This window comes from Salmo salar, chromosome 02 (genome assembly GCF_965601325.2).
Source record: "Salmo salar chromosome 02, fSalSal1, whole genome shotgun sequence".
Classification (NCBI taxonomy): Eukaryota; Metazoa; Chordata; class Actinopteri; order Salmoniformes; family Salmonidae; genus Salmo; species Salmo salar.
In genome coordinates this window covers 81478354-81505661 of record NC_138292.1, presented here as the reverse complement: position 1 = coordinate 81505661, position 27308 = coordinate 81478354, and the positions used below count along the sequence as shown (strand labels likewise).

At 45.8% G+C, this 27308-nt stretch overlaps 1 protein-coding gene across 1 annotated transcript; it reads right to left on the bottom strand.

The window, feature by feature from the left end:
- Positions 1-7746: 7746 nt before the first annotated feature.
- LOC106594665 (RNA exonuclease 5) lies at positions 7747-27298 on the bottom strand. The gene is made up of 18 exons (XM_082967501.1): positions 27198-27298; positions 26392-26746; positions 26063-26189; positions 25578-25695; positions 25342-25449; positions 25082-25170; positions 24481-24596; positions 24253-24391; positions 23562-23656; positions 23220-23322; positions 21024-21118; positions 17582-17690; positions 16871-16984; positions 13597-13734; positions 10139-10234; positions 9164-9791; positions 8567-8858; positions 7747-8095 (listed from the first exon to the last, which is right to left on the bottom strand). The coding sequence occupies exons 2-18, from the start codon at positions 26628-26630 to the stop codon at positions 8005-8007; spliced, it is 2697 nt and encodes an 898-aa protein (XP_082823627.1). The 5' UTR covers positions 26631-26746; positions 27198-27298; the 3' UTR covers positions 7747-8004.
- Between the last annotated feature and the right edge of the window lie 10 nt (positions 27299-27308).

The following is a 27308-nucleotide window of genomic DNA, read 5'->3' as shown; positions in this document are numbered from 1 at the left end:
CACATATACATGCATTCATCTCCTCCTGTCTTGACTACTGCAACTCACTACTCTCCGGTATCAATTCAAGTTCCCTCCATAAGCTCCTAAAATCTGCAGCCCGCTTCACCCAGACTAACTCCTGGCAGTACATCACCCAGACTAAGTCCTGGCAGCACATCACCCAGACTAAGCCCTGGCAGCACATCACCCAGACTAAGCCCTGGCAGCACATCACCCACACTAAGTCCTGGTAGCACATCACCCCACACTAAGTCCTGGTAGCACATCACCCACACTAAGTCCTGGTAGCACATCAACCCTTGCCCTCCGTGAACTCCACTGGCTCCCAACTCATTGACTACAAGATCCTCCTTCAGACCTACAAAGCCCTTCACCATCTTGGTCAAATATTCACACCCGAGTTAATACTTTGTAGGAGCACCTTTGGTGGCTATTACAGCTAGCTGTAAGTCGTTTTTGGGGTAAGTCTCTAAGAGCTTTACACACCTGGATTGGACAATATTTACTATTTTCTTTCCTTTTTCCCTTCAAGGCTTGATCATTGCTAGACAGCCATTTTTCAAATCTTGACATATAAATTTCAAGCCGATTTTAAAGTCAAAACTGTAACTAGGGCACTCAGGAACATTCAATGTCATCTTAGTAAAGCAACTCCAGTGTATATTTGGCCTTGTTTTTTTTGGTTATTGTCCTGCTGAAAGGTGAATTTGTCTCCCAGTGTCTGTCTGAAAGCAGACTGAACCAGGTTTTCCTCTAGGATTTTGCCTGTGCTTGGGCACTATTACGTTTCTTTTTATCCTTAAAAACTCCTTAGTCTTTGCCGATGACAAGCATACACATAACACGGTGCAGCCACCACCACGCTTGAAAATTTGAAGAGTGATGTGTTGTGTTTGCCCCAAACATCACACTTTGTATTCAGGATATATAGATCATTTCTTTGGCACATTTTTTGCACTATTAGTGCCTTGTTGTAAACAACAACTCCAGTGTATATTTGGCCTTGGGTTTTAGGTTATTGTCCTGCTGAAAGGTGAATTCATCTCCCAGTGTCTGGTGGAAAGCAGACTGAACCAGGTTTTCCTCTAGGATTTGCTGCAGTATTACTTTAGTGCCTTGTTGCAAACAGGATGCATGTTTTGGAATATTTGTATTTTGTACTGGCTTCCTTCTTTTCACTCTGTCATTTATATTAGTATTTTGGAGTAACTACAATGTTGTTGATCCATCCTCAGTTTTCTCCTGTTTAAAACTGTTTAAAAGTCACCATTGTCCTCATGGTGAAATCCCTGAGCGGTTTCCTTCCTCTTCAGCAACTGAGTTAGGAAGGATGCCTGTATCTTTGTAGTGACTGGGTGTATTGATACAACATCCAAAGTGTAATTAATAAGTTCACCAGGCTCAAAGGGATATTCAAATGTCTGCTTTTTAAATTTTTACTCATCTACCAGTAGGTGCCCTTCATTGGACAACCTCTCTGATCTTTGTGGTTGAATCTGTGTTTGAAATTGCTCGACTGAAGGACCTTACAATTATCTGTATTTGTGTGGGCTACAGAGATGAGGTAGTCATTCAAAAATCATGTTAAACACTATTACTGAAAACAGAATGAGTCCATGCAACTTATTACGTGACTTGTTAAGCACATTTCTCCTCATGAACTTATTTAGGCTTGCCATAAAAAAAAGAGGTTGAATACATATCGACTCAAGACATTTCAGCTTTGTCTCAAGGCTTAAATCCTTATTTAAGCTGTCTCTTACCCTTCATCTACACTGATTGAAGTGGATTTAACAAAGGATCATAGGTTTCACCTGGAATCACCTGGTAAGTCTGTCATGGAAAGAGCAGGTGTTCTTACTGTTTTGTATACTCAGTGTATTATGTACAGTAACAGTCGAAGGTTTGGACACACCGACTCATTCAAGGGTTTTCTTATTTTTTTAAAACTATTTTCTACAATGTAGAATAATAGTGAAGACATCAAAATTATGAAATAATTTGTGGAATTTCTTTCCTTCTTAATGCGTTTGCGCCAATCACTTGTGTTGTGACAAGGTGGGGGAGGTATACAGAAGATAGCTCTATTTGAAAAAATACCATATTATGGCAAGAACAGCTCAAATAAGGAGAAACGACAGTTCATCATTACTTTAAGACATGAAGGTCAGTCAATACGGAAGATTTCAAGAACTTTGAAAGTTTCTTCAAGTGCAGTCGTAAAAACCATCAAGAGCTATGATGAAACTGGCTCTCATGAGGACCGCCACAGGAAAGGAAGACCCAGAGTTACCTCTGCTGCAGAGGATAAGTTCATTACAGTTACCAGCCTCAGAAATTGCAGCCCAAATAAATGCTTCAGAGTTCAAGTAACAGACACATCTCAACATCAACTGTTTAGAGGAGACCACGTGAATCCGGCCTTCATGGTCGAATTGCTGCAAAGAAACCAATAAGAAGAAGAGACTTGCTTGGGCCAAGAAACACACGAGCAATAGACATTAGACCGGTGGAAATCTGTCCTTTGGTCTGATGAGTCCAAATTTTAGATTTTTGGTTCCAACCGCTGTGTCTTTGTGAGACGCATATTAGGTGAACGGATGATCTCTGCATGTGTGGTTCCCACCGTGAAGCATGGAGGAGGTGGTGTGATGGTGTGGGGGTGCTTTGCTGGGGAAAATGTCTGTGATTTATTTCGAATTCAAGGCACACTTAACCAGCATGGCTACCACAGCATTCTGCAGCGATACACCATCCCATCTGGTTTGCGCTTAGTGGGACTATCATTTGCTTTTCAACAGGACAATGACCCAACACACCTCCAGGCTGTGTAAGGGCTATTTGACCAAGAAGGAGAGTGATGGAGTGCTGCATCAGATGACCTGGCCTCCACAATCACCCGACCTCAACCCAATTGAGATGGTTTGGGATGAGTTGGACCGCAGAATGAAGGAAAAGCAGTCTAAAAGTGCTCAGCATATGTGGAAACTCCTTCAAGACTGTTGGAAAATAATTCCAGGTGACGCTGGTTGAGAGAATGCCAAGCGTGTGCAAAGCTGTCATCAAGGCAAAAGGTGGCTACTTTGAAGAATCAAAAATATAATTTGATTTGTTTAATAGTTTTTTGGTTACTACATGATTCCATGTGTTATTTCATAGTTTTGATGTCTTCACTATTATTCTACAGTGTAGAAGAAATAGTACAAATAAAGAAAAACCCTTGTATGAGTAGGTGCTGTATGTATGCATTTTTATACACACATATACATTATATATATATATACACATATCAAATTCCTGCTTGACATTGCACGTTTATTTATTATTTTTCAGATATTATTACTGTTGGAGCTAGGAACACAAGTATTTCGCTGCACCTGTGATAATATCTGAAAATGTGTGTTTCGCGACCAACAAACTGATTCGAGAACAAGGAATCAAGGATGAGATTTATCAAAGAAAGACTATAACACACATTTTATGACTGTAAAAATAAATACTCATGTATCTTACTCTCTGATCTGGAGTGTGCCTCTCTGGATCTGACTCTGGCCCCAGCCCATCGCTAGCCAACCAATCCTTGTCCTCCACGTCAAATTCTTCATCGCAGTCTGCAGCGTCATCATCGGATTGGCTGGAACTCAAGTGCTCCACCTTCAGTCCATTGCTAGGCAACCAATCGCTGTCCCCATCGCATTCTTCACCACAGTCTACAGCATCATCATCATCGGACTGGCTGGGACTCATTGGTGCACCACTAGCATCCTCCAGCATCCTTCTGATGTCCTCTTTCAGTTGGACTAACCAAGACATTCCCTGCTCCTCCGATTTCATTGAATCTGTATTGTCCCACATTTCCTCCATGATTCTACGGCGTAATAAGCGATGATTCATCCCTTTAATTTCTGATCCATCGTTGCCATGACGTTCACACAGGTAACATAAATTGTCCTCGGTTAAAGTGAATAAACTCTGTTCAATTTCATCAATCAACGTTTCCTTCTCTGAACTGAGTGGATTCATATTGTCCTGCTCTTGTGGCAACAACGACAATGCAGTCAATGGCAGGACTATAGAGTACCTGTAAAAAAAGATGAATACATCAAAACACTCATCTGTAATTTCATGTCATTATTAGCTGACATTTAAAGGAATAGTTCAGGATTTTGGCAATGAGTTTCTTTACTTCCCCAGAGTTAAACGGACTTGTGGATACCATGTTTATGTCTCTGCGTCCAGAATGAAATAAGTTAGAGGTATAGTTTCACAAGCCAATGCTAACTTGCAGTAGAGCAATGACAAAGTCTACAGAAACAGCTAGCAGTTTCCTTAGACTTCCAGCCATTCTTATGATCGAAATCAATACAGGCAGGCTTTCATTGTTTTCAAATATGTAGCCTATTTGACTGACAAACCTTAGCTTATTTATTACATAGGCAAGTCAGTTAAGAAATTCTTATATACAATGACAGCCTAGGAACAGTTAAATCAACCGGTTTATCCTCATTAGCTGTGATAACCGTTGATAACAGGGAGCTTCATAGCAGGAGATTCATCCATCATCTTGGCGATACTTTCCTCCTTCTCTATTACATGCTGACCAAACCGGACGTGTGAATCCTCTTTCACCTTTATTTAACTCATTAAGTCAGTTATTTACAATGACTGCCTAGGAACAGTGGGTTAACTGACTTGTTCAGGGGCAGAATGACAGTTTTTGACCTTGTCAGCTCGGGGATTTGATCCAGCAACCTTTCAGTTACAAGTCCAACGCTCTAACCACTACCCTAACTGCCTCCACATCCTCATTGGTTTTTAGGAGCATATACACACGTGGGTGATTGAAAGATGAACTTAGGTCCACACTCTGGTAGGTTGTAGTAATGCTGTAAAGTTGGTTGCCAACCGCCATATAAAGTCCAAAGAAGAAAAAGAAGCCTTTAGGAAGGAGGAGAAAGGAATTCCGTTTACCGTTTTATCTGTGGATTAATTGTCAGAGTTGAGGACCTTGTGTGTTTCAGGTAAAATAACAACCCAATGTTTATATCCTAGGACAAATTAGCTAGAAACAGCAAGCTAGCTAGCTAAAATGCCATAAATGTTTAAAATGCTTTTTGACCTGTCCCCAAATTAATATAATTGGTTCTGAGTTTGTTTTCATATTTCAACCTGCGTGTCCAGTTGCTGGGGTAACGTTTGAATTTAGAAAACATTTAGTTATTCAATTAAATATTTTGCTCCAAGAAGTAATCCAACAATGTAAACGTAACCATCTTGTCTATTCCTCATCTCTCATTGATCAGAGTCGGGTGAGTGTACGCTTGATTGGTGGACACCCACCTGGCTCGATCAATGAGAGCAGATCAGAGATAGAAAAGATGGCGGTGAATACCTTTATGGCGCAAAACATGTATTTAATAACGGGAGCATTTTATGAATTCAATCGTTCCCGCTGCAACTGGACACATACATTTAAGAGAATGGTGCCTCCTAATCGAGAACGATGAAAGTATCGCCAAGAATAAGTTGGTGGCTAAATCTCCTGCTATGGCTATGCAGCTGCCTGAGATCAACGTTTATCACAGCTGATGAGGATAAACCGTTTGATTCCATTAACTATCACTTTACCCAGCTTTGGGACAACATCGGGAGTCTGTATTGGTTGCATCATTCTGGTGGTTGGCGATAGAATATAACGTACCACAATATAGCCGGCTACACACACAAAAAAAACGTTTCTGTCAACAAAGGCATATGCATGTATAAGCTCTAGGAACTATTTACCGAAAGTAAAGTGAAATGTGACCCTCGATATCAAATGAACGTTTGTATCCCACTTTTGTCAGAACAGCACCATGTTCCTGTTGAGTTAGACAGTGGGTTGTCATTAGACCACGCACATCCTACCAATGTCTACAGAGCAGGAATGTGGTGCGGTTCGGACAACGTTTGGATTCAGACGTTTATTTGATAGTGAGGGTCACAATTAAATTTACGTCTGGTAAATGGAGTTCCTAGAGACTATACATATGCTTTTGTGTATCCGGCTATATTGTGGTAGGTTTATTTTCCGTCGCCAGCCACCAGAACCACTATATGCACAACTCAGGGAGTCCACCAATACAGACCCCCGATGCTGTGTCCCAAAGCTACACTATACCATGCATTTCTTTGGAACCACTATATGCACAAAAAGCATTTTCTGGCTATTTAACCGTTAATTTGACCAGCATTGCTCCGCGTAGACGCGAGAAAAATAGAATCTGATGCTTGCAGCCCGTCTTTTCTCATTCTGCATTATATTTCCATCGTGAGCACGCTCATTCACATGTTCAAAAAACACTTAACGTATGATTTGGGCTTTTTTAAAAGGTCTATATAAACCGTTCTGATATAGGTGACGTTTGAACAAATACGTTAAAACAGCTAACGTTAACTAGCTAGATCAGCTAGCGATCCATGTGGACCTAGCTACAAAGCGATTAAAATTTGGCTAGATGCGCATTTATGATCTACCTTGATGCTTTTAATCAACTTGAATCATATCGTATGTGTGACGTTTCCCTCCGATATGTTTACCTTATGACCAAAGATGGTTTAGATAGTCTTGCTTTCAACTCAGCCTGTTTTGATGGCAGCAGTTTGATGCCGTCATTTCCGGTATGGGAAGCGAGCCTTCTTCACAGGTGTCTTGGCAGACTTGAATGTCTATTGCAGGAAAAAAAATAAAAAGCATTTTTTTGGGGGGGGGGTAAACGACATCATAGGCTATACCAGGGGTACTCAACTCTTAGCCTACGAGGTCCGGAGTCTGTTGGTTTGCTGTTCTACCTGAATTAATTGCGCACACCTAGTGTCCCAGGTCTAAATCAGTCCCTCATTAGAGGGGCACAATGGGTAAAAAAACAATACTATACAAAAATAGACCCATTAAAAACCACATCCAGTCATAGCGCAGGGCGGAACATTCTTCGACAGGATTCCAAAGTCCCAAAGAGCGTTCAGCTGCACTTACAATGACGCCAATTGTCTCGGATTTCTTCTCCGTTTGTGCTGTGCCGTTTATGACCATTGCAATCAATTATACAGTCCACCTTTTTAACATGAAATATATCAGGATCCCTTGGTTGCCGAGAAACATTCACGGGTGTAGGCTCTACTACCATTGAGTCTTCAACGCCACTAGATCCTCCCACTTTTCCTTGTTCACCACGGTAACCAACTCGTTCTTACTCTCTGTGTTCTCATCTTCACCCAACCCACCATTAGTTTCAAACAGAACATTGGTTTCCCCCATCTTCCTTCAGAGGAAGCCTTCAAAATAAGACTAGAATGAGTTATGCATTCTACTCAGTGACAGAATGAGTTATAAATGTACTACCAGACAGTAGAAGCTAGCCCTCTATTGAATGACAGAACCATGTTAACAACAATCACCTGTTAATTAGGTGGACATGATAAAGACAACACAAGGCATCATGTGATTCAGATCAGAAGCAGTAATACAGGTCAAACACACTGAGTTTACGTCCAAAATGGCACCCTAATAATCCCTGTAGAGGGTTTTGCCAGGACCCATGGCGTGCCCATAGTGCACACTACATAGGGAATAGGGTGCCCATAGTGCACACTACATAGGGAATAGGGTGTCATTTCAGACACATCCTGTGTTTTACCTTCAATTCGTTGCCTGTGTACAAAACCCTGTCCAGCCTGTACTGAATGAAACATATCGAGCACTCGTAAGTAGACATCTCTTTTTATTTAAAAATAACTTCATATTCTTGTAGCCTATAGCTCTCTTTGTTAGACAAGTTGCAGCACTCCTGGGCTACAGCACACAAAGATGGTAAAACACGGTATCGCAGGCGAAGTGTTGCCAAAATCTGTTAACTTTCCCATTTGGAAGATTCATGAAATCAGGAGGGAATAAGCAAGAAATCCAGAATCCTCCAACCAGGATTTCTGGGAATCTTGGGAAGGTACCGGATTTTTGCAACCCTATGCAGGTAGCATCAGGTTGTGGGCATGGTCACTGAGTGCTGCTGACCCCTGTTTGACCTCCAGGAAACACAGACCATCGCCATGGGAACTGAAAAAGCAAACCGACAGCGTATTAGAATCCACCCCTCTCTAATATAGGAAACAACAGCTCCCTGAGTTCCCTCTCTCTATAGAAAACAGCCCATCCTGTGAAAACCCCTTTCCTCACCAGGGGTTGTATTCACTAAGAACCCATTGGAAGCAAAGGGACAAAACAGGGAGGGACTACCATAACTAAACATCGTCCAAAAGGAGACTCGTTTTTTTGTTTTGCTACGCTGTGCACTAATGGATACACCTCTGGTGTCCTAATATGACTTTGGCCCGATCTCAAATAAACCCCTAAGCACTTGTGGAGATCTGAGATGAGTTGACAGGTGTAAGAAATCTGGTAATAGCTCCACATTGAACTCCTGATAGGCTAGGTGATATCAACATATTGCTCATACCAATTAAATCCTTTCAGATCTCCACAAGTGCATAGGTGATGATTTGGGATTGGGCCAGTGTCTTTTCTCACCTGTTGTGACCAGGTAGCAGTACGATGCTGAGGGTGTTGTCAGGTAGAGATCTGAACAGCTTCCCCACGCGCCGGTCCAACTTCCTCATCACACACGCCACTTCCTGTTCCTCTCTTCCAGTTTCCTGTGACGACTCGTCCGGTGTCTCTCTGTCAGACCCAGTCGTCGTCATCATAGTAACCCAGGAGTGCAGGTGGGGCGGAGTCAGGGCTCTGCGAGTGCTCACCTTCCTGTCCCAGAGTTCCACAGGTGAGCTGAGGACCGCGTCCACAGTGTCAGGACTATCATACTCTGTAAGAATATACACCGTGTACACATTTTAATATGATGATTAACAAACAAATTGCATTTTCAAATCATACTTTATATTTCGAACAACAAATTCAACAGCTAAAATTAAACTCGGGTCATTGATGATGGGCAGCAGGTAGCCTAGCGGTTAGAGTATTGGGCCAGTGACCTAAAAGGTTGCTGGTTCGAATCCCTGAGCCAACAAGGGTAAGTTGCTCCGGATAAGAGCGTCTGCTAAATTACTAAAATGTAAAAAAAAAAAAAAAAAAGAGAAAAGTGTTGGTACATGTGAAGCATTGACTCACTTAAGAAAGCATGTCTCCTACGTTTCTGTTTTCCAGAGTGCTTTGCAGGTAGGATTACGCCCTGAACCGTTCCATACTGTCCAAAGGCCTCGCAGAGGTCCTCTTCACAGAGTCCGGCAGTCTTAACATGTAGCCTCGCTCCAACATTGGCTTCGGCTGCTATCTCTGCTAGCATAGTTTTCGCTTTGAGCAGAGTGCCATTGACTTCAGCTGAGAGCTCTGCTAGCTTAGCAAATTTAGCTTTAGCATGTAGCCCAGGTCCATTCACTTCAGCTAGCTTAGCTTTAGCATTTAGAAAAGTTCCATTGACTTTCTCTAAGAGCCCTGAATGGTTTGCTTTAGCGTGTAGCCTAGCTCTATTGACCTTAGCTGGGAGTGCTGCTATGTTAGCATTTAGCCCAGTGCCATTGACTTTAGCTGCTGCGTTAGCATTTAGCCCGGTCTCATTGACTTCAGGTGCTGCGTTAGCATTTAGCCCAGTCCCATTGACTTTGGCTGCAAGCCGTTCAGTTTTAGCATTAGCCTTTAGCCCTGCGGCGTAGATGACATTAGCATTTAGCGGGTCATCCTGCAGGCAACTCAGGAAGACGTCCAGATCCAGCATGGACTCCTTTACAGGTCTCTGGACCTGACAGGTAGGAGAGAGTTATAACACACATTAGATTTACATTCAGAAAGAGCATGAGCAACAAGACCAAAAGGGGTGAATTACTGGAACCAAAGGTCAGAGGGAGAAATTAGAATGAGTATATGGAAAAAAGGACAGAGTGGGAGAGTGAGTGGGGAGACAGACAAAGTGTGAAAGAGACAGACAGAAAGGCAGGGCAGAAAGCAATAGAGATTGAGAGAGACAGAAAGCGAAAAAAGAGGGGTAGAAAAACCAGACAGATACATAGAGGGGGTTAGGAGAGAGCGAAACGTAGACAGAGTAAGAGAGGTAGATAAACAGAAAACGAGAGAGGGATAGATCCAGACCTTGAGGATGTGTCGGGTGTGTAGCAGTGTTCCGTTGAGCATCTCTATAGCCAGCACAGCTCCCTCCAGCAGCTCAAACTCTACCTCTGCATGCACCTGCCGAGTCATCACAGGGTCAAAGGTCAAACTCACATTTATGAGGCACATATACTCATAGGAAAGTAATCTTGATTACTGGTCACCAACTCTGGACCTCATCAAGACTTTGATTAGTGGAATCAGGTGTTCGTGCTGGTCCGATGAAGCGGATGCTAAGCTACTGTTTCACTGGCACAGACTGGAATATATTCCGGGATTCATCCAATAACATTGAGGAGTTTGGCACATCAGTCACTGCCTCCGTTAATAAGTGCCTCGACGACGACGTCATCGCCACAGTGACCGTAAGTACGTACCCCAACCAGAAGCCATGGATTCTAGGCAACATCTGCATTGAGCTGAAGGCTAGAGCTGCCGCTTTCAAGGAGCGGGACATTAATCTGGAGGCTTATAAGAAATGCCGCTACGACATCCGATGAGCCATCAAACAGGCAAAGCGTCAATACCGGACTAAGATCGAATCCTCTACGCCAGCTCTGATGCTCGAGGGAAGTGACGGGGCTTGCAAACTATCACAGATTACAAAGCCAAACCCAGCCACGACCTGCCCAGCAACGCAAGCTTACCAGACAAGCTAAATTTGCTTCTATGCCCACTTTGAGGCAAGCAACACTGAACCATGCATGAGCGCACCAGTTGTAAGTAAGTAAGACCGAGTAAGACCTTTTTAAATAGGTTAACATTCGCAGGGCCAGACGGAATACCAGGACGCATACTCAGAGCATGCAATGACCATCTGGCAAGTGTCTTTACTGACATTTTCAACCTAACCCTGTCTGTAAAGCAACTTGTTTCAAGCTGACCACCATTGTCCCCGTGCCAAAAACCTCCCAGGTAACCTGCCTAAATGACTATCGCCCAGTACCACTCACATGTATAGCCATGAAATGCTTTGAAAGGCTGGTCATTGCTCACATCAACACCATCATCCCAGACACCCTGGACCCACTCCAATTCACATACCCAACACATACACAGATGACTCACTCTATTGCACTCCACACTGCCCTCACCCATCTGGACAAAAGGATTACCTACCGGTATGTAAGAATGCTGTCCATTGACTACAGCTCAGCATTCATCACCAAGCTCAGGACCCTGGGACTAAACACCTTCCTCTGCAACTGGATCTGAACTTCCTGATGGGCCGGCTCCAGGCGTTAAGGGTAGGCAACAACACATCCGCCACGCTGACCATCAACATGGGCCGCTCGGGTGTGTGCTTAGTTCCATCATGTATTCATTGTTCACCCACGACTGTGTGGCCGCGCACGAGTCCCAACACCATCATCAAATTTACCTGATGACACGATGGTGGTAGGACTGATCACCGACGATGATGAAGCAGCCTATGAGGATGAGACCCGAGGCCTGGCCATGTGGTGCCAGGACAACAACCTCTCCCTCAACGTCAGAAAGACAAAGGAGCTGATCGTGGACTACAGGAAACGGAGGGGTGAGCATGCCTCCATCCACATCAATGGGGCTGTAGTGGAGCGGGTCGAGAACTTCCAAGTTCCTCAGTATCCACATTACTAAGGAATGAACATGGTCCACCCACACAGTTGTGACGATGGCACGACAGCGCCTCTTCCCCCCTCAGGAGGCGGAGAAGATTTGGCATGGAGCCCTCAGATCCTCAAAGTTCTACAGCTACACCATCTTGAGCATGTATTGACCCTCTGGGCAGAATAAAATTGGTTTGAGCTTTCATATTGTCCATTGAGTTTTAGCTCTGAAAATTAGAACCTAACAGCACACACACTCACATACTCACACCCCATTTACACACTACATACACACACACTCACACCCCAGCACACACTACATACGCCCAGACACACACTCACACCCCAGCACACACATACGCCCAGACACAAACACTCACACCCCAGCACACACTACATATGCCCAGACACAAACACTCACACCCTAGCACACACTACATACGCCCAGACACACACACTCACACCTCAGCACACACTACATACGCCCAGACACACACACTCACACCCCAGCACACACTACATACGCCCAGACACACACAACATGCATGCTGATGCCACACACACTTTTCATACTCACCACATATGCTGCTGCTACTGTCTTATCTGTTCTATTGCCTAGTCACTTTACCACTACTATATATCTACCTCCATTACCTCGTACCCCTACACATCCACTCCGTACTCGTACTCCCTATATATAGCCATGTTATGTTTAAGCAATAAGGCCCGAGGGGGTGTGGTATATGGCCAATATACCACGGTTAAGGGCTGTTCTTAGATACAGTCCTTAGCCGTGGTATATTGGCCATATACCACGGACCCCAGAGGAGCCTTATTGTTATTATAAACTGGTTGCCAATGTAATTAGAAGGGTAAAACTGAATGTTTTGTCATACGGTTTGATATACCACGGTTTACAGCCAATCAGCATTCAGGGCTCGGACCACCCAGTTTTATAATATTCGTTATTCACTGAGTATTTGTTTAGTTTATTAATTTGACCATTTAAAAAAAAAAAAAACAAGCACACATAAAACTTAAGCCATAAATGCACATGAATAAAATCATGGAGTCTGGGACTTATTTCAAAGTCTGGGACTTATTTCCATTGTGGTCCTCTTGAGACAAGATGGCTAGACAAGATCAAACAGTATGGCAGAGAAATAATACAACAGAAACAGAAGAAGAACATCTATCTCATCATGCAGTTACATCATAGGGGTTATTCATATGGGGACAGAGGACATCAAACATATTTTTACTTCCTTTTTAAAGCTGTCCAGAGAGGACGTTGTTTTTATAGGCAGAGGCAACTCATTCCATTCTGAGGCTCCAGTACACAAGAAAGTACCTTTCCCAGCATTACTCCTGAACCTGTATAAGCACACATCAGCAACACCTGTTCTGGTGCTGTGATTGTGTGCATCCCTAACACGAGGAAAGTAATCACTTAGATATCTGGGTGCAGGACCATAAATACTCCTGTAAACCAAACCTAGTCTAATCTAGGATCATATAACATGTTTATTGTTACCTCTGCGCTGTTGGAAAATAACCTATAAGTAAGCATTTCACTGTTAGTCTACACCTGTTGTTTACAAAGCATGTGACAAATAACGTGATTTGGATGGAACAAAAGCCTGTACCCATTGGAGATCCCTGGGCCAGTACTCATAAAGCCCCTCTGAGAAGGAGTGCTGATCCTGGATCAGCTCTACTGTGGTAATGAATGGACAAGGGGGACCTGATCCTGGATCCGCTCTACCGTGGTAATGAATGGACAAGGGGGACCTGATCCTGGATCAGCTCTACTGTGAGACGCTTTATGGCTTCTTATATTTGGTCACGTACCCTCTGAGTAGCATTCAGCAGCCTGACAGCCCGTACTTTTCCACAGCTCCTGAACAGCCTCCTCACATCCCTCTCTGTGTAGTCGCTAGGCAACGGCCCTGCAAACACCACACACATCTCTCTCAGACGCTGAGACATCTGGAACACACGACATGACATGGCACACACGACACACACATACAAAGTTCATTTAGACAGATATGAAATCAACAGTAGGCGCCCCCTATTGTATACAGTAGGCGCACCCTATTGGAATATAAAGTCATTACAGCTGACGGGACTTGTTCAGTATACAGTAGGCTCCCCCTATTGGAATATAAAGTCATTACAGCTGACGGGACTTGTTCAGTATACAGTAGGCTCCCTCTATTGGAATATAAAGTCATTACAGCTGACGGGACTTGTTCAGTATACAGTAGGCTCCCCCTATTGGAATATAAAGTCATTACAGCTGACGGGACTTGTTCAGTATACAGTAGGCTCCCCTATTGGAATATAAAGTCATTACAGCTGACGGGACTTGTTCAGTATACAGTAGGCTCCCCCTATTGGAATATAAAGTCATTACAGCTGACGGGACTTGTTCAGTATACAGTAGGCTCCCCCTATTGGAATATAAAGTCATTACAGCTGACGGGACTTGTTCAGTATACAGTAGGCGCACCCTATTGGAATATAAAGTCATTACAGCTGACGGGACTTGTTCAGTATACAGTAGGCTCCCCTATTGGAATATAAAGTCATTACAGCTGACGGGACTTGTTCAGTATACAGTAGGCTCCCCCTATTGGAATATAAAGTCATTACAGCTGACGGGACTTGTTCAGTATACAGTAGGCGCACCCTATTGGAATATAAAGTCATTACAGCTGACGGGACTTGTTCAGTATACAGTAGGCGCCCCCTATTGGAATATAAAGTCATTACAGCTGACGGGACTTGTTCAGTATACAGTAGGCTCCCCTATTGGAATATAAAGTCATATGATAGCCAGAGAGGTAGACAGATTCATACCATATGGTAGTGATACACATAGTAGACAGAGAGGTAGACAGATTCATACCGTGTGGTAGTGATACACATGGTAGACAGAGAGGTAGACAGATTCATACCGTGTGGTAGTGATACATATGGTTGACAGAGAGGTAGACAGATTCATACCGTGTGGTTGTGATTAGAGGTCGACCGATTATGATTTATCAACGCCGATACCGATTATTTGAGGACCAAAAACCCTGCTGCCGATTAATCGGCCGATTAAAAAAAATATATATAATAATAGTAATAATAATAATAATAATAAAATGTCAATTATTATTTTTTGTAATAATGACAATTACAACAATACTGAATGAAATGAACACTTATTTTAACTTAATATAATACATCAAAATCAATTTAGTCTCAAATAAATAATGAAACATGTTCAATTTGGTTTAAATACCAAAGCAAAGTGTTGGAGAAGAAAGTAAAAGTGCAATATGTGTCATGTAAAAAAGCTAACGTTTAAGTTCCTTGCTCAGAACATGAGAACATATGAAAGCTGGTGGTTCCTTTTAACATGAGTCTTCAATATTCCCAGGTAATAAGTTTTAGGTTGTAGTTATTATAGGACTATTTCTCTCTATATGATTTGTATTTCATATACCTTTGACTATTGGATGTTCTAATAGGCACTTTAGTATTGCCAGCCTAATCTCGGGAGTTGATAGGCTTGAAGTCATAAACAGCCCAATGCTTGAAGCTTTGCAAAGAGCTGCTGGCAAACGCAGTAAAGTGCTGTTTGAATGAATGCTTACGAACCTGCTGCTGCCTACTACCGCTCAGTCAGACTGCTCTATCAAATCATAGACTTAATTATAATATAGTAACACACAAATACGAGCCTTAGGTCATTAATATGGTCAAATCCGGAAACTATCATTTCGAAAACAAAACGTTTATTCTTTCAGTGATGGATGCCACCCGTTATCTAACGGGTGGCATCCATAAGTCTAAATATTGCTGTTACATTGTACAACCTTCAATGTTATGTCATAATTATGTACAATTCTGGCAAATTAGTTCGCAACGAGCCAGGCAGCCCAAACTGTTTCATATACCATGACTCTGCGTGCAATGAACGCAAGAGAAGTGACAATTTCCCTAGTTAATATTGCCTGCTAACATGAATTTCTTTTAACTAAATATGCAGGTTTAAAAATATATACTTCTGTGTATTGATTTTAAGAAAGGCATTGATGTTTATGGTTAGATACATTGGTGCAATGATTGTGCTTTTTTTGCAAATGCGCTTTTGTTAAATCATCCACCGTTTGGCGAAGTTGGCTGTCTTTGTTTGGAAGAAATAGTCTAAACACAGTTCTCAACGAGCCAGGCGGCCCAAACTGCTGCATATACCCTGACTCTGTTGCACAGAACGCAAGAGAAGTGACACAATTTAAAAGAAATTCATGTTAGCAGGCAATATTAACTAAATATGCAGGTTTAAAAATATATACTTGTGTATTGATTTTAAAGAAAGGCGTTGATGTTTATGGTTAGGTACACATTGGGGCAACGACAGTGCTTTTTTTCACGAATGCGCTTATTAAATCACCCGTTTGGCGAAGTAGGCTGTGATTCAATGATAAATTAACAGGCACCACATCGATTATATGCAACGCAGGACACGCTAGATAAACTAGTAATATCATCAACCATGTGCAGTTAACTAGTGATTATGTTAAGATTGATTGTTTTTTAAAAGATAAGTTTAATGCTAGCTAGCAACTTACCTTGGCTCCTTGCTGCACTCGCATAACAGGTGGTCAGCCTGCCACGCAGTCTCCTCGTGGAGTGCAATGTAATCGTCCATAATCGGAGTCCAAAAATGCAGATTACCGATTGTTATGAAAACTTGAAATCGACCCTAATTAATCGGCCATTCGGATTAATCGGTCGACCTCTAGTAGTGATATGATAGCCAGAGAGGTAGACAGATTCATACCGTGTGGTAGTGATAGATATGTGATATGACAAAGAGGTAGACAGATTCATACCGTGTGGTAGTGATAGATATGACAGACAGAGAGGTAGACAGATTCATACCGTGTGGTAGTGATAGATATTACAGACAGATTCATACCGTGTGGTAGTGATAGATATGACAGACAGAGAGGTAGACAGATTCATACCGTGTGGTAGTGATAGATATGACAGACAGAGAGGTAGACAGATTCATACCGTGTGGTAGTGATAGATATGACAGACAGAGAGGTAGACAGATTCATACCGTGTGGTAGTGCTGGTCAGTAGAGATCATAGACGTCAGATGGTCAGAGAAGGAAGACAACTGGACAACGCTGAACGAGTGAGACTCTAGTCCTCTTTTAAAGGAAGACAGGACCTGGAGGAGAGAATGAGGGATAGTTAGGGTGGAGGGTTTAGATGGTAGGGTGGAGGGTTTAGGAGGTAGGGTGGAGGGTTAAAAGTTAAGAGGTAGGGTGGGAGGTTCGGAGGGTTAGAGGTTAGGAGGTAGGAGAGGGTAGGAATGAGGTTTGGAGGGTTAGGAGGTAGGGTGGAGGGTTATAGGTTAGGAGGTTAGGAGGTAGGGTGGAGGTTAGGAGATAGGGTGGAGGGTTAGAGGTAGGTTGGAGGTTAGGAGGGTTTAGGAGGTAGGGTGGAGTTTAGGAGGGAGGGGTAGGAAGGTTGGAGGGTTAGGAGGGAGGGTGGAGGGTAAGGGAGGTAGGTGGAGGGTTGGAGGTAGGGTGGAGGTTAGGAGGGTTGGGGGTAGGGTGGAGGTTAGGAGGTAGGGTGGAGGTTAGGAGGGTTTAGGAGGTAGGGTGGAGTTTAGGAGGGAGAGTTAGGAGGGGTTGGAGGTAGGAGGGGAGGGTACTTTTCATACTGGTCCCCAGTGGGAATTGAACCCACAACCCTGGCATTGCAAGTGCCATGCTATACCAACTGAGCCCCATGGAACCCCCTGACCAATCACACGTCTCACCTCTCTGTCTGACCTGTGCCACTGCTGATTGGATAGATCCAGGGTGATGTCAGCACGCTTCCCTATAAACACGGCTGATTGGCCAGAACTCTTCAGGGCCTCGGCAAACCTGAGAGAGAGAGAGAGAGAGAGAGCTATAGTAATGTTGTTACTACAAGAGGAAAATGAGAGTCACACTCTAGGTCAGATGCAATCATTTATTAACCATTTCCACAGACAAGCTGTCTTCATCACCCTTTTCCAGGTGTTCTACTCCGCTAGCCAGCACCTCTCCTAAACAGGTGTTCTACTCCGCTAGCCAGCACCTCTCCTAAACAGGTGTTCTACTCCGCTAGCCAGCACCTCTCCTAAACAGGTGTTCTACTCCGCTAGCCAGCACCTCTCCTAAACAGGTGTTCTACTCCCCTAGCCAGCACCTCTCCTAAACAGGTGTTCTACTCCCCTAGCCAGCACCTCTCCTAAACAGGTGTTCTACTCCCCTAGCCAGCACCTCTCCTAAACAGGTGTTCTACTCCGCTAGCCAGCACCTCACCTAAACAGGTGTTCTACTCCGCTAGCCAGCACCTCTCCTAAACAGGTGTTCTACTCCGCTAGCCAGCACCTCTCCTAAACAGGTGTTCTACTCCCCTAGCCAGCACCTCTCCTAAACAGGTGTTCTACTCCGCTAGCCAGCACCTCTCCTAAACAGGTGTTCTACTCCCCTAACCAGCACCTCTCCTAAACAGGTGTTCTACTCCGCTAGCCAGCACCTCTCCTAAACAGGTGTTCTACTCCCCTAGCCAGCACCTCTCCTAAACAGGTGTTCTACTCCGCTAGCCAGCACCTCTCCTAAACAGGTGTTCTACTCCCCTAGCCAGCACCTCTCCTAAACAGGTGTTCTACTCCGCTAGCCAGCACCTCTCCTAAACAGGTGTTCTACTCCGCTAGCCAGCACCTCTCCTAAACAGGTGTTCTACTCCGCTAGCCAGCACCTCTCCTAAACAGGTGTTCTACTCCGCTAGCCAGCACCTCTCCTAAACAGGTGTTCTACTCCCCTAGCCAGCACCTCTCCTAAACAGGTGTTCTACTCCGCTAGCCAGCACCTCTCCTAAACAGGTGTTCTACTCCCCTAGCCAGCACCTCTCCTAAACAGGTGTTCTACTCCGCTAGCCAGCACCTCTCCTAAACAGGTGTTCTACTCCCCTAGCCAGCACCTCTCCTAAACAGGTGTTCTACTCCGCTAGCCAGCACCTCTCCTAAACAGGTGTTCTACTCCGCTAGCCAGCACCTCTCCTAAACAGGTGTTCTACTCCCCTAGCCAGCACCTCTCCTAAACAGGTGTTCTACTCCGCTAGCCAGCACCTCTCCTAAACAGGTGTTCTACTCCCCTAGCCAGCACCTCTCCTAAACAGGTGTTCTACTCCCCTAGCCAGCACCTCTCTTAAACAGGTGTTCTACTCCGCTAGCCAGCACCTCTCCTAAACAGGTGTTCTACTCCCCTAGCCAGCACCTCTCCTAAACAGGTGTTCTACTCTGCTAGCCAGCACCTCTCCTAAACAGGTGTTCTACTCCGCTAGCCAGCACCTCTCCTAAACAGGTGTTCTACTCCCCTAGCCAGCACCTCTCCTAAACAGGTGTTCTATTCCGCTAGCCAGCACCTCTCCTAAACAGGTGTTCTACTCCCCTAGCCAGCACCTCTCCTAAACAGGTGTTCTACTCCCCTAGCCAGCACCTCTCCTAAACAGGTGTTCTACTCCGCTAGCCAGCACCTCTCCTAAACAGGTGTTCTACTCCGCTAGCCAGCACCTCTCCTAAACAGGTGTTCTACTCCGCTAGCCAGCACCTCTCCTAAACAGGTGTTCTACTCCGCTAGCCAGCACCTCTCCTAAACAGGTGTTCTACTCCCCTAGCCAGCACCTCTCCTAAACAGGTGTTCTACTCCGCTAGCCAGCACCTCTCCTAAACAGGTGTTCTACTCCGCTAGCCAGCACCTCTCCTAAACAGGTGTTCTACTCCGCTAGCCAGCACCTCTCCTAAACAGGTGTTCTACTCCGCTAGCCAGCACCTCTCCTAAACAGGTGTTCTACTCCGCTAGCCAGCACCTCTCCTAAACAGGTGTTCTACTCCGCTAGCCAGCACCTCTCCTAAACAGGTGTTCTACTCCGCTAGCCAGCAATTCTCCTAAACAGGTGTTCTACTCCGCTAGCCAGCACCTCTCCTAAACAGGTGTTCTACTCCGCTAGCCAGCACCTCTCCTAAACAGGTGTTCTACTCCGCTAGCCAGCACCTCTCCTAAACAGGTGTTCTACTCCGCTAGCCAGCACCTCTCCTAAACAGGTGTTCTACTCCGCTAGCCAGCACCTCTCCTAAACAGGTGTTCTACTCCGCTAGCCAGCACCTCTCCTAAACAGGTGTTCTACTCCGCTAGCCAGCACCTCTCCTAAACAGGTGTTCTACTCCGCTAGCCAGCACCTCTCCTAAACAGGTGTTCTACTCCGCTAGCCAGCACCTCTCCTAAACAGGTGTTCTACTCCGCTAGCCAGCACCTCTCCTAAACAGGTGTTCTACTCCGCTAGCCAGCACCTCTCCTAAACAGGTGTTCTACTCCGCTAGCCAGCACCTCTCCTAAACAGGTTTTCTACTCCGCTAGCCAGCACCTCTCCTAAACAGCACCTCTCCTAAACAGGTGTTCTACTCCGCTAGCCAGCACCTCTCCTAAACAGGTGTTCTACTCCGCTAGCCAGCACCTCTCCTAAACAGGTGTTCTACTCCGCTAGCCAGCACCTCTCCTAAACAGGTGTTCTACTCCGCTAGCCAGCACCTCTACTAAACAGGTGTTCTACTCCGCTAGCCAGCACCTCTCCTAAACAGGTGTTCTACTCCGCTAGCCAGCACCTCTCCTAAACAGGTGTTCTACTCCCCTAGCCAGCACCTCTCCTAAACAGGTGTTCTACTCCCCTAACCAGCACCTCTCCTAAACAGGTGTTCTACTCCCCGAGCCAGCACCTCGCCTAAACAGGTGTTCTACTCTGCTAGCCAGCACCTCTCCTAAACAGGTGTTCTACTCTGCTAGCCAGCACCTCTCCTAAACAGGTGTTCTACTCCCCTAGCCAGCACCTCTCCTAAACAGGTGTTCTACTCCCCTAGCCAGCACCTCTCCTAAACAGGTGTTCTACTCCGCTAGCCAGCACCTCTCCTAAACAGGTGTTCTACTCCGCTAGCCAGCACCTCTCCTAAACAGGTGTTCTACTCCGCTAGCCAGCACCTCTCCTAAACAGGTGTTCTACTCCGCTAGCCAGCACCTCTCCTAAACAGGTGTTCTACTCCGCTAGCCAGCACCTCTCCTAAACAGGTGTTCTACTCCGCTAGCCAGCACCTCTCCTAAACAGGTGTTTCTTTCGCCTCCAGGCTAATACAAGAGGAACCACATATGGACAAGAGGGGAAGGGTTTGTTGGTCGTACCTGTTGTTGTTATGTGTAGATGTTGCTCTGTTGACAGGAGGCTGGTATATGGTAGGACTCCCACCCCACAGCTCTTCACAATACAGCTCCACCACCTGATACAGAACACACAGTCTGGTTACACAGCCTGGGAGTCTGTGTGTGTACCTGTCGTGGTCCAGTGTGTGTGTGTGTGTACCTGTCGTGGTCCAGTGTGTGTGTATGTACCTGTCGTGGTCCAGTGTGTGTGTGTGTACCTGTCGTGGTCCAGTGTGTATGTGTGTGTGTTGTGTACCTGTCGTGGTCCAGTGTGTGTGTGTGTGTGTGTGTCGTGTACCTGTCGTGGTCCAGTGTGTGTGTGTGTCGTGTACCTGTCGTGGTCCAGTGTGTGTGTGTGTCGTGTACCTGTCGTAGTCCTGTGTGTGTGTGTGTGTGTGTGTGTGTGTGTGTGTGTGTGTGTGTGTGTGTGTGTGTGTGTGTGTGTGTGTGTGTGTTGTCTACCTGTCGTGGTCCAGTGTGTGTGTGTGTCGTGTACCTGTCGTGGTCCAGTGTGTGTGTGTGTGTGTGTTGTGTACCTGTCGTGGTCCAGTGTGTGTGTGTGTGTGTTGTGTACCTGTCGTGGTCCAGTGTGTGTGTGTGTGTGTGTGTGTGTGTGTGTGTGTGTGTGTGTGTGTGTGTGTGTGTGTTGTCTACCTGTCGTGGTCCAGTGTGTGTCGTGGTCCAGTGTGTGTGTGTGTGTCGTGGTCCAGTGTGTGTGTGTGTGTGTGTGTGTTTGTGTCGTGTATCTGTCGTGGTCCAGTGTGTGTGTGTGTGTGTGTGTGTGTGTGTGTTGTCTACCTGTCGTGGTCCAGTGTGTGTGTGTGTGTTGTCTACCTGTCGTGGTCCAGTGTGTGTGTGTGTGTCGTGTACCTGTCGTGGTCCAGTGTGTGTGTGTGTGTGTGTACCTGTCCTGGTCCAGTGTGTGTGTGTGTACCTGTCGTGGTCCAGTGTGTGTGTGTGTGTGTCGTGTACCTGTCGTGGTCCTGTGTGTGTGTGTGTGTGTGTGTGTGTGTGTGTGTGTCGTGTACCTGTCGTGGTCCAGTGTGTGTGTGTGTACCTGTCGTGGTCCAGTGTGTGTGTGTGTGTGTGTGTGTACCTGTCCTGGTCCAGTGTGTGTGTGTGTGTGTGTGTGTGTGTCGTGTACCTGTCGTGGTCCAGTGTGTGTGTGTACCTGTCCTGGTCCAGTGTGTGTGTGTGTGTGTGTGTACCTGTCGTGGTCCAGTGTGTGTGTGTGTGTGTGTACCTGTCGTGGTCCAGTGTGTGTGTGTGTGTGTGTGTGTGTGTGTGTGTACCTGTCCTGGTCCAGTGTGTGTGTGTGTGTGTGTGTACCTGTCCTGGTCCAGTGTGTGTGTGTGTGTGTGTGTGTGTGTACCTGTCCTGGTCCAGTGTGTGTGTGTGTGTGTGTGTGTGTGTACCTGTCGTGGTCCAGTGTGTGTGTGTGTACCTGTCGTGGTCCAGTGTGTGTGTGTCGTGTACCTGTTGTGGTCCAGTGTGTGTGTGTGTGTGTGTGTCGTGTACCTGTCGTGGTCCAGTGTGTGTGTGTCGTGTACCTGTCGTGGTCCAGTGTGTGTGTGTACCTGTCGTGGTCCAGTGTGTGTGTGTACCTGTCGTGGTCCAGTGTGTGTGTGTCGTGTACCTGTCGTGGTCCAGTGTGTGTGTGTGTGTGTCGTGTACCTGTCGTGGTCCAGTGTGTGTGTGTAGCTGTCCTGGTCCTGTGTGTGTGTGTACCTGTCCTGGTCCTGTGTGTGTGTGTGTGTGTGTGTGTGTGTGTGTGTGTGTGTGTGTGTGTGTGTGTGTGTGTGTACCTGTCCTGGTCCAGTGTGTGTACCTGTCGTGGTCCAGTGTGTGTGTGTGTGTACCTGTCGTGGTCCAGTGTGTGTGTGTGTGTGTCGTGTACCTGTCGTGGTCCAGTGTGTGTGTGTGTGTGTGTACCTGTCCTGGTCCAGTGTGTGTGTGTGTGTGTGTACCTGTCCTGGTCCAGTGTGTGTGTGTGTGTGTACCTGTCCTGGTCCAGTGTGTGTGTGTGTGTGTGTGTGTGTGTGTGTGTGTGTGGTGTGTGTGTGTGTGTGTACCTGTCCTGGTCCAGTGTGTGTGTGTGTACCTGTCGTGGTCCAGTGTGTGTGTGTGTACCTGTCGTGGTCCAGTGTGTGTGTGTGTGTGTGTGTGTGTGTCGTGTACCTGTCGTGGTCCAGTGTGTATGAAGTACTGAGCCAGTTCCAGGGCAGCCTGGGCGTCCTCTGTGGGGTCATGACCCTTCCTCTCCTCCGTCTGGATCTGCTTCCTGTGGGTCACAAACATAAGAGTTGGATGAAGTTGCCCATAGACACTGATCTTGGGTCAGTTTAGCATTTCCCCCACTAATGGTTAATGTTAGGATTAGGGGAGGAGGAAGCTGATCCTAGATCTGTACCTAGGGAAAAATTCACCCCAGAGCAGAAACAGAAACATGCTGCAGTTCCTACCTATTATGGAGCGCAGCGGTCAGTTGTCAGTGTGTGTGTGTTGTGAAAATGAACTCACTTGAGCACGGTCTCAGCCAGCACCTTGAGTTTAAACCTCTGTCCAAACTCTCTCCTGTACAGCAGGGAGGTGTCAATCACATGGGGGTGGATCAGCTGGGAGGAGACAACACAACAAGTCAGGGCTTAGAGGTCAGGGGTCAGCTGAGACGAGACAACAGGTCACAGTTCAGGGGTTTTGAGGTCAGGGGTCAGCTGAGACGAGACAACAGGTCACGGTTCAGGGGTTTTGAGGTCAGGGGTCAGCTGAGACGAGACAACAGGTCACAGTTCAGGGGTTTTGAGGTCAGGGGTCAGCTGAGACGAGACAACAGGTCACAGTTCAGGGGTTTTGAGGTCAGGGGTCAGCTGAGACGAGACCGGGTCGAATTCATTAGCGCTCACAGTAGCAAAACGCTTTTCAATGGAAAACAAAAAACAAGGGTTTCTTATTTGACAAATTCAGGTAGGTCCCTCCCCGTTTTGGCCCGTTTAGTTCCTAGTGAATATGACCTATGTGTGTATTCCAGATAGAAATGAATAGATCTGACATGATTCCTATTCTACCTGACAGTCATATCTGTTCTACAACATACATTTCTATCTGAACGTTCTGTAATGTTATATTCTCCTGAACAGGCCTCGGGCATTGCTGCTAGCTGCCATTGCAACCACTATCGTCATGGCTACATTGATAAACCACGGCGACTCACGTTCAGGGCCCTGAGGTCGTTGTCAAGGGAGTGGCCAACCAGGACCGCGTCCCGAGGCAACACTTTCTTGAGCTTTGATTGGACTTCTCTTAGGGTGGTGGTGATTGGCTGCAGCATTGCACGGGTGATACCAGAGAACCTATCAGGGGAGAGGAGAGGTTACGTACAGATATTGAGAAGCAAACACGCACATACACACGTAAACACACACACACACACTCGGCTTACTGTGTAAGGTAGTTGAGGATGCGGTTGGGAGGTTTGACCAGCTCGTCCAGAACACAGCTCCCTGTGCTGTCTACTAGAGAAATACGCGTCAGCTCGTTGCCCCGTTCTGTCAGACACTACACACACACCACACACACACACACACACACACGTTAGACACCGAGCAATAACTAAAGAACAGGAGGTTTCATCTACTGTTTATAAAATCTATGAATGATATGACATGAATATGGGATGTCACAAATGGCACCCTATTCCCTATATAGTACACTACTTTTAACCAGAGCCCTATTCCCTATATAGTACACTACTTTTAACCAGAGCCCTATGGCACCCTATTCCCAATATAGTGCACTACTTTTAACCAGAGCCCTATGGCACCCTATTCCCTATATAGTGCACTACTTTTAACCAGAACCCTATGGCACCCTATTCCCTATATAGTGCACTACTTTTAACCAGAACCCTATGGCACCCTATTCCCTATATAGTGCACTACTTTTAACCAGAACCCTATGGCACACTATATAGTACACTACTTTTAACCAGAGCCCTATGGGGCTGGATCATGGTGCCATTTGGGATGCAGTCATGTCCTCACCATCTCACAGTCAAGCCCATAGAGAGGACTACTGTCAGTCACACAGTCATCACTGTCTGTACACACAAAGCCCTCACTGCCAGGCATACCTGGAAAACACAGCACAGAGAGACATCAGAGAGAGAGAGGGACCTGTGTGTCCAGTGTGTGTGTGTGTCCAGTGTGTGTGTGTGTCCAGTGTGTGTGAGTGTCCAGTGTGTGTGAGTGTCCAGTGTGTGTGAGTGTCCAGTGTGTGTGAGTGTCCAGTGTGTGTGTCTCACCGCGGACAGGGAAGTGTTTCTTGATCATATCCTCCTGGGTGAGGAGGTATCCAGTCAGCCCTCTGGTCTCCAGACCAAACTTCCTGATCACTGGGTGCCACCGCAGACCTACACACACACACAGGTACAAAACACACTCCGGAAATCAACATCCTAACAATTAGACCAAGAGGAAATCCCCCCTTGCACCGAGGGTGGCTGATTTTGAAGTTGCAGACAGGGCTACCCATACATACCTCCCTCTGGCTGAGCACTCTTCTGGTCTCCTAGCGCATCAGCAGGACTATTGTTGACAACTTCACTGCTGAATATTCCAGAAATCACGTTGCCAGGCGACGGAGTATAACAGTGTCTCTGAGGTCAGAGGGTAAAAAAAAAACTGTCACGGTGGAATCTTATGCAATATGACTAACACAGTCTGTGTCCCAGATGTCACCCTGTTCCCTATAGAGTGCACTAATTTACGACCCCTACGGTTCTGGTCAAAAGTAGTGCACTAAAAACGGGAATAGGGTGCCATAGGGTCAAGTCAAAAGTAGTGCACTATGTAGGGAATAGGGTGCCATAGGGTCAGGTCAAAAGTAGTGCACTATGTAGGGAATAGGGTGCCATAGGGTCAGGTCAAAAGTAGTGCACTATGTAGGGAATAGGGTGACATAGGGTCAGGTCAAAAGTAGTGCGCTATAAAAGGGAATAGGGTGCCATTTGGTCCTTGACTTACAGAGGTGTACTTGGTGCGGAGGTGTTTGAAGTGCAGGTAGTGTCTGTAGAAGTGGGCCTGGCTCAGTCCTTCTAGAAGGATCACGCTCACCCCTGATACCCTCCTCTGGTGGTGGAGGCGACACCAACTGAAACAGGTACAAGACAATAACATGTTATCACTTATCAATCCACATACATATCTATCATGTTATTATTGTGGCAGAATGTTTGCTTCAGTTCCTGTCGTGATGTGACGTCCATCTCTATGGAGTGGTGTTGTTGCCTCGAGAGTCTAGACTGATCTAAGTTTTGAAGTGTTTTGTTGTTGTAGCTAGCTAGCTAACATACCTGGGTTGTTTCAGCCCACCGGTATTCCCCAGAGCAGCAAACTGAAGCAGTTCCGTCAGATCTTTCAACGTGACCGGTTCCTGGAGACGGTCAAACGGCAGAGAGAGCCGTGGGGGTCGGGAACCGGAACGGTGCTCAGACTCTGGAACTCCGTTAAGTTCTGTCTCTTTCACTTGTTTACTGCTCTCTGGTGTTGGGGAAAGTTCCCGCTTCCTCTTGAGACAGACTTGTGGATCCATGCATACGGGGAGTCCCAGGTTGGATGGAGGAAAGTTGTAGCTCCGAGATCAAGTTCTCATGAACGTCAGCAGCTGTGTTGGTTGGCTAGTTGTTGTGACTCAAACTGGACATGGATCTGAGTGAAGAAAGTCAATTATATCATCCTAACTTAAACTCTGTTTTTCGAAAATATTAAGTTATTTAAGAATAGGACAGTTAGTTGAGCTGACTAATTTATTAATCCTGCTTTTATGGAACAAATCCTGTATCACCCAATGGAGTTTTCAGAAGATACATCTAGCTAGCGATCATATCCTAGCAACAGTCTCAACGGTGACAAAATTCCATTACATTTTCTTTCATAATTGATTTAATAAGTCTTCCTTATGTCGTTGACGTGTCTGTTTTTTTACCGGTGATCGAACTCAACACTACTGCATCTCGACTCGGTCGACGAGAAGTGATCGTGACTTCTTTATTTACACAACCACAACAATCATACATACGCAAACAATAAGTAAATACAGTAGCATGTCCATAGTCTACTAACAAGTTACAGTGTGACTAGTGCAAATAAAGATCAATACCTCGTAGTGGGTCAATCTGTTTTGTAAAGTTCTCCGGCTTCGCCTCACACGTTTCAAGGTTTCCATGCTGCTGATCGATCATCACTTCCTGCTCGATTGTTTTTTCCTTTC

Excerpts from the sequence above, each read along its gene's own strand:
- LOC106594665 (XM_082967501.1), bottom strand. The coding sequence starts at position 26,630 with ATGGATCCACAAGTCTGTCTCAAGAGGAAGCGGGAACTTTCCCCAACA. Across the intron at positions 26,190-26,391 it reads GGTGGGCTGAAACAACCCAG|TTGGTGTCGCCTCCACCACC; the intron begins GTATGTTAGCTA and ends TACCTGTTTCAG. Across the intron at positions 23,323-23,561 it reads CTGGCTGAGACCGTGCTCAA|GAAGCAGATCCAGACGGAGG; the intron begins GTGAGTTCATTT and ends TGTGACCCACAG.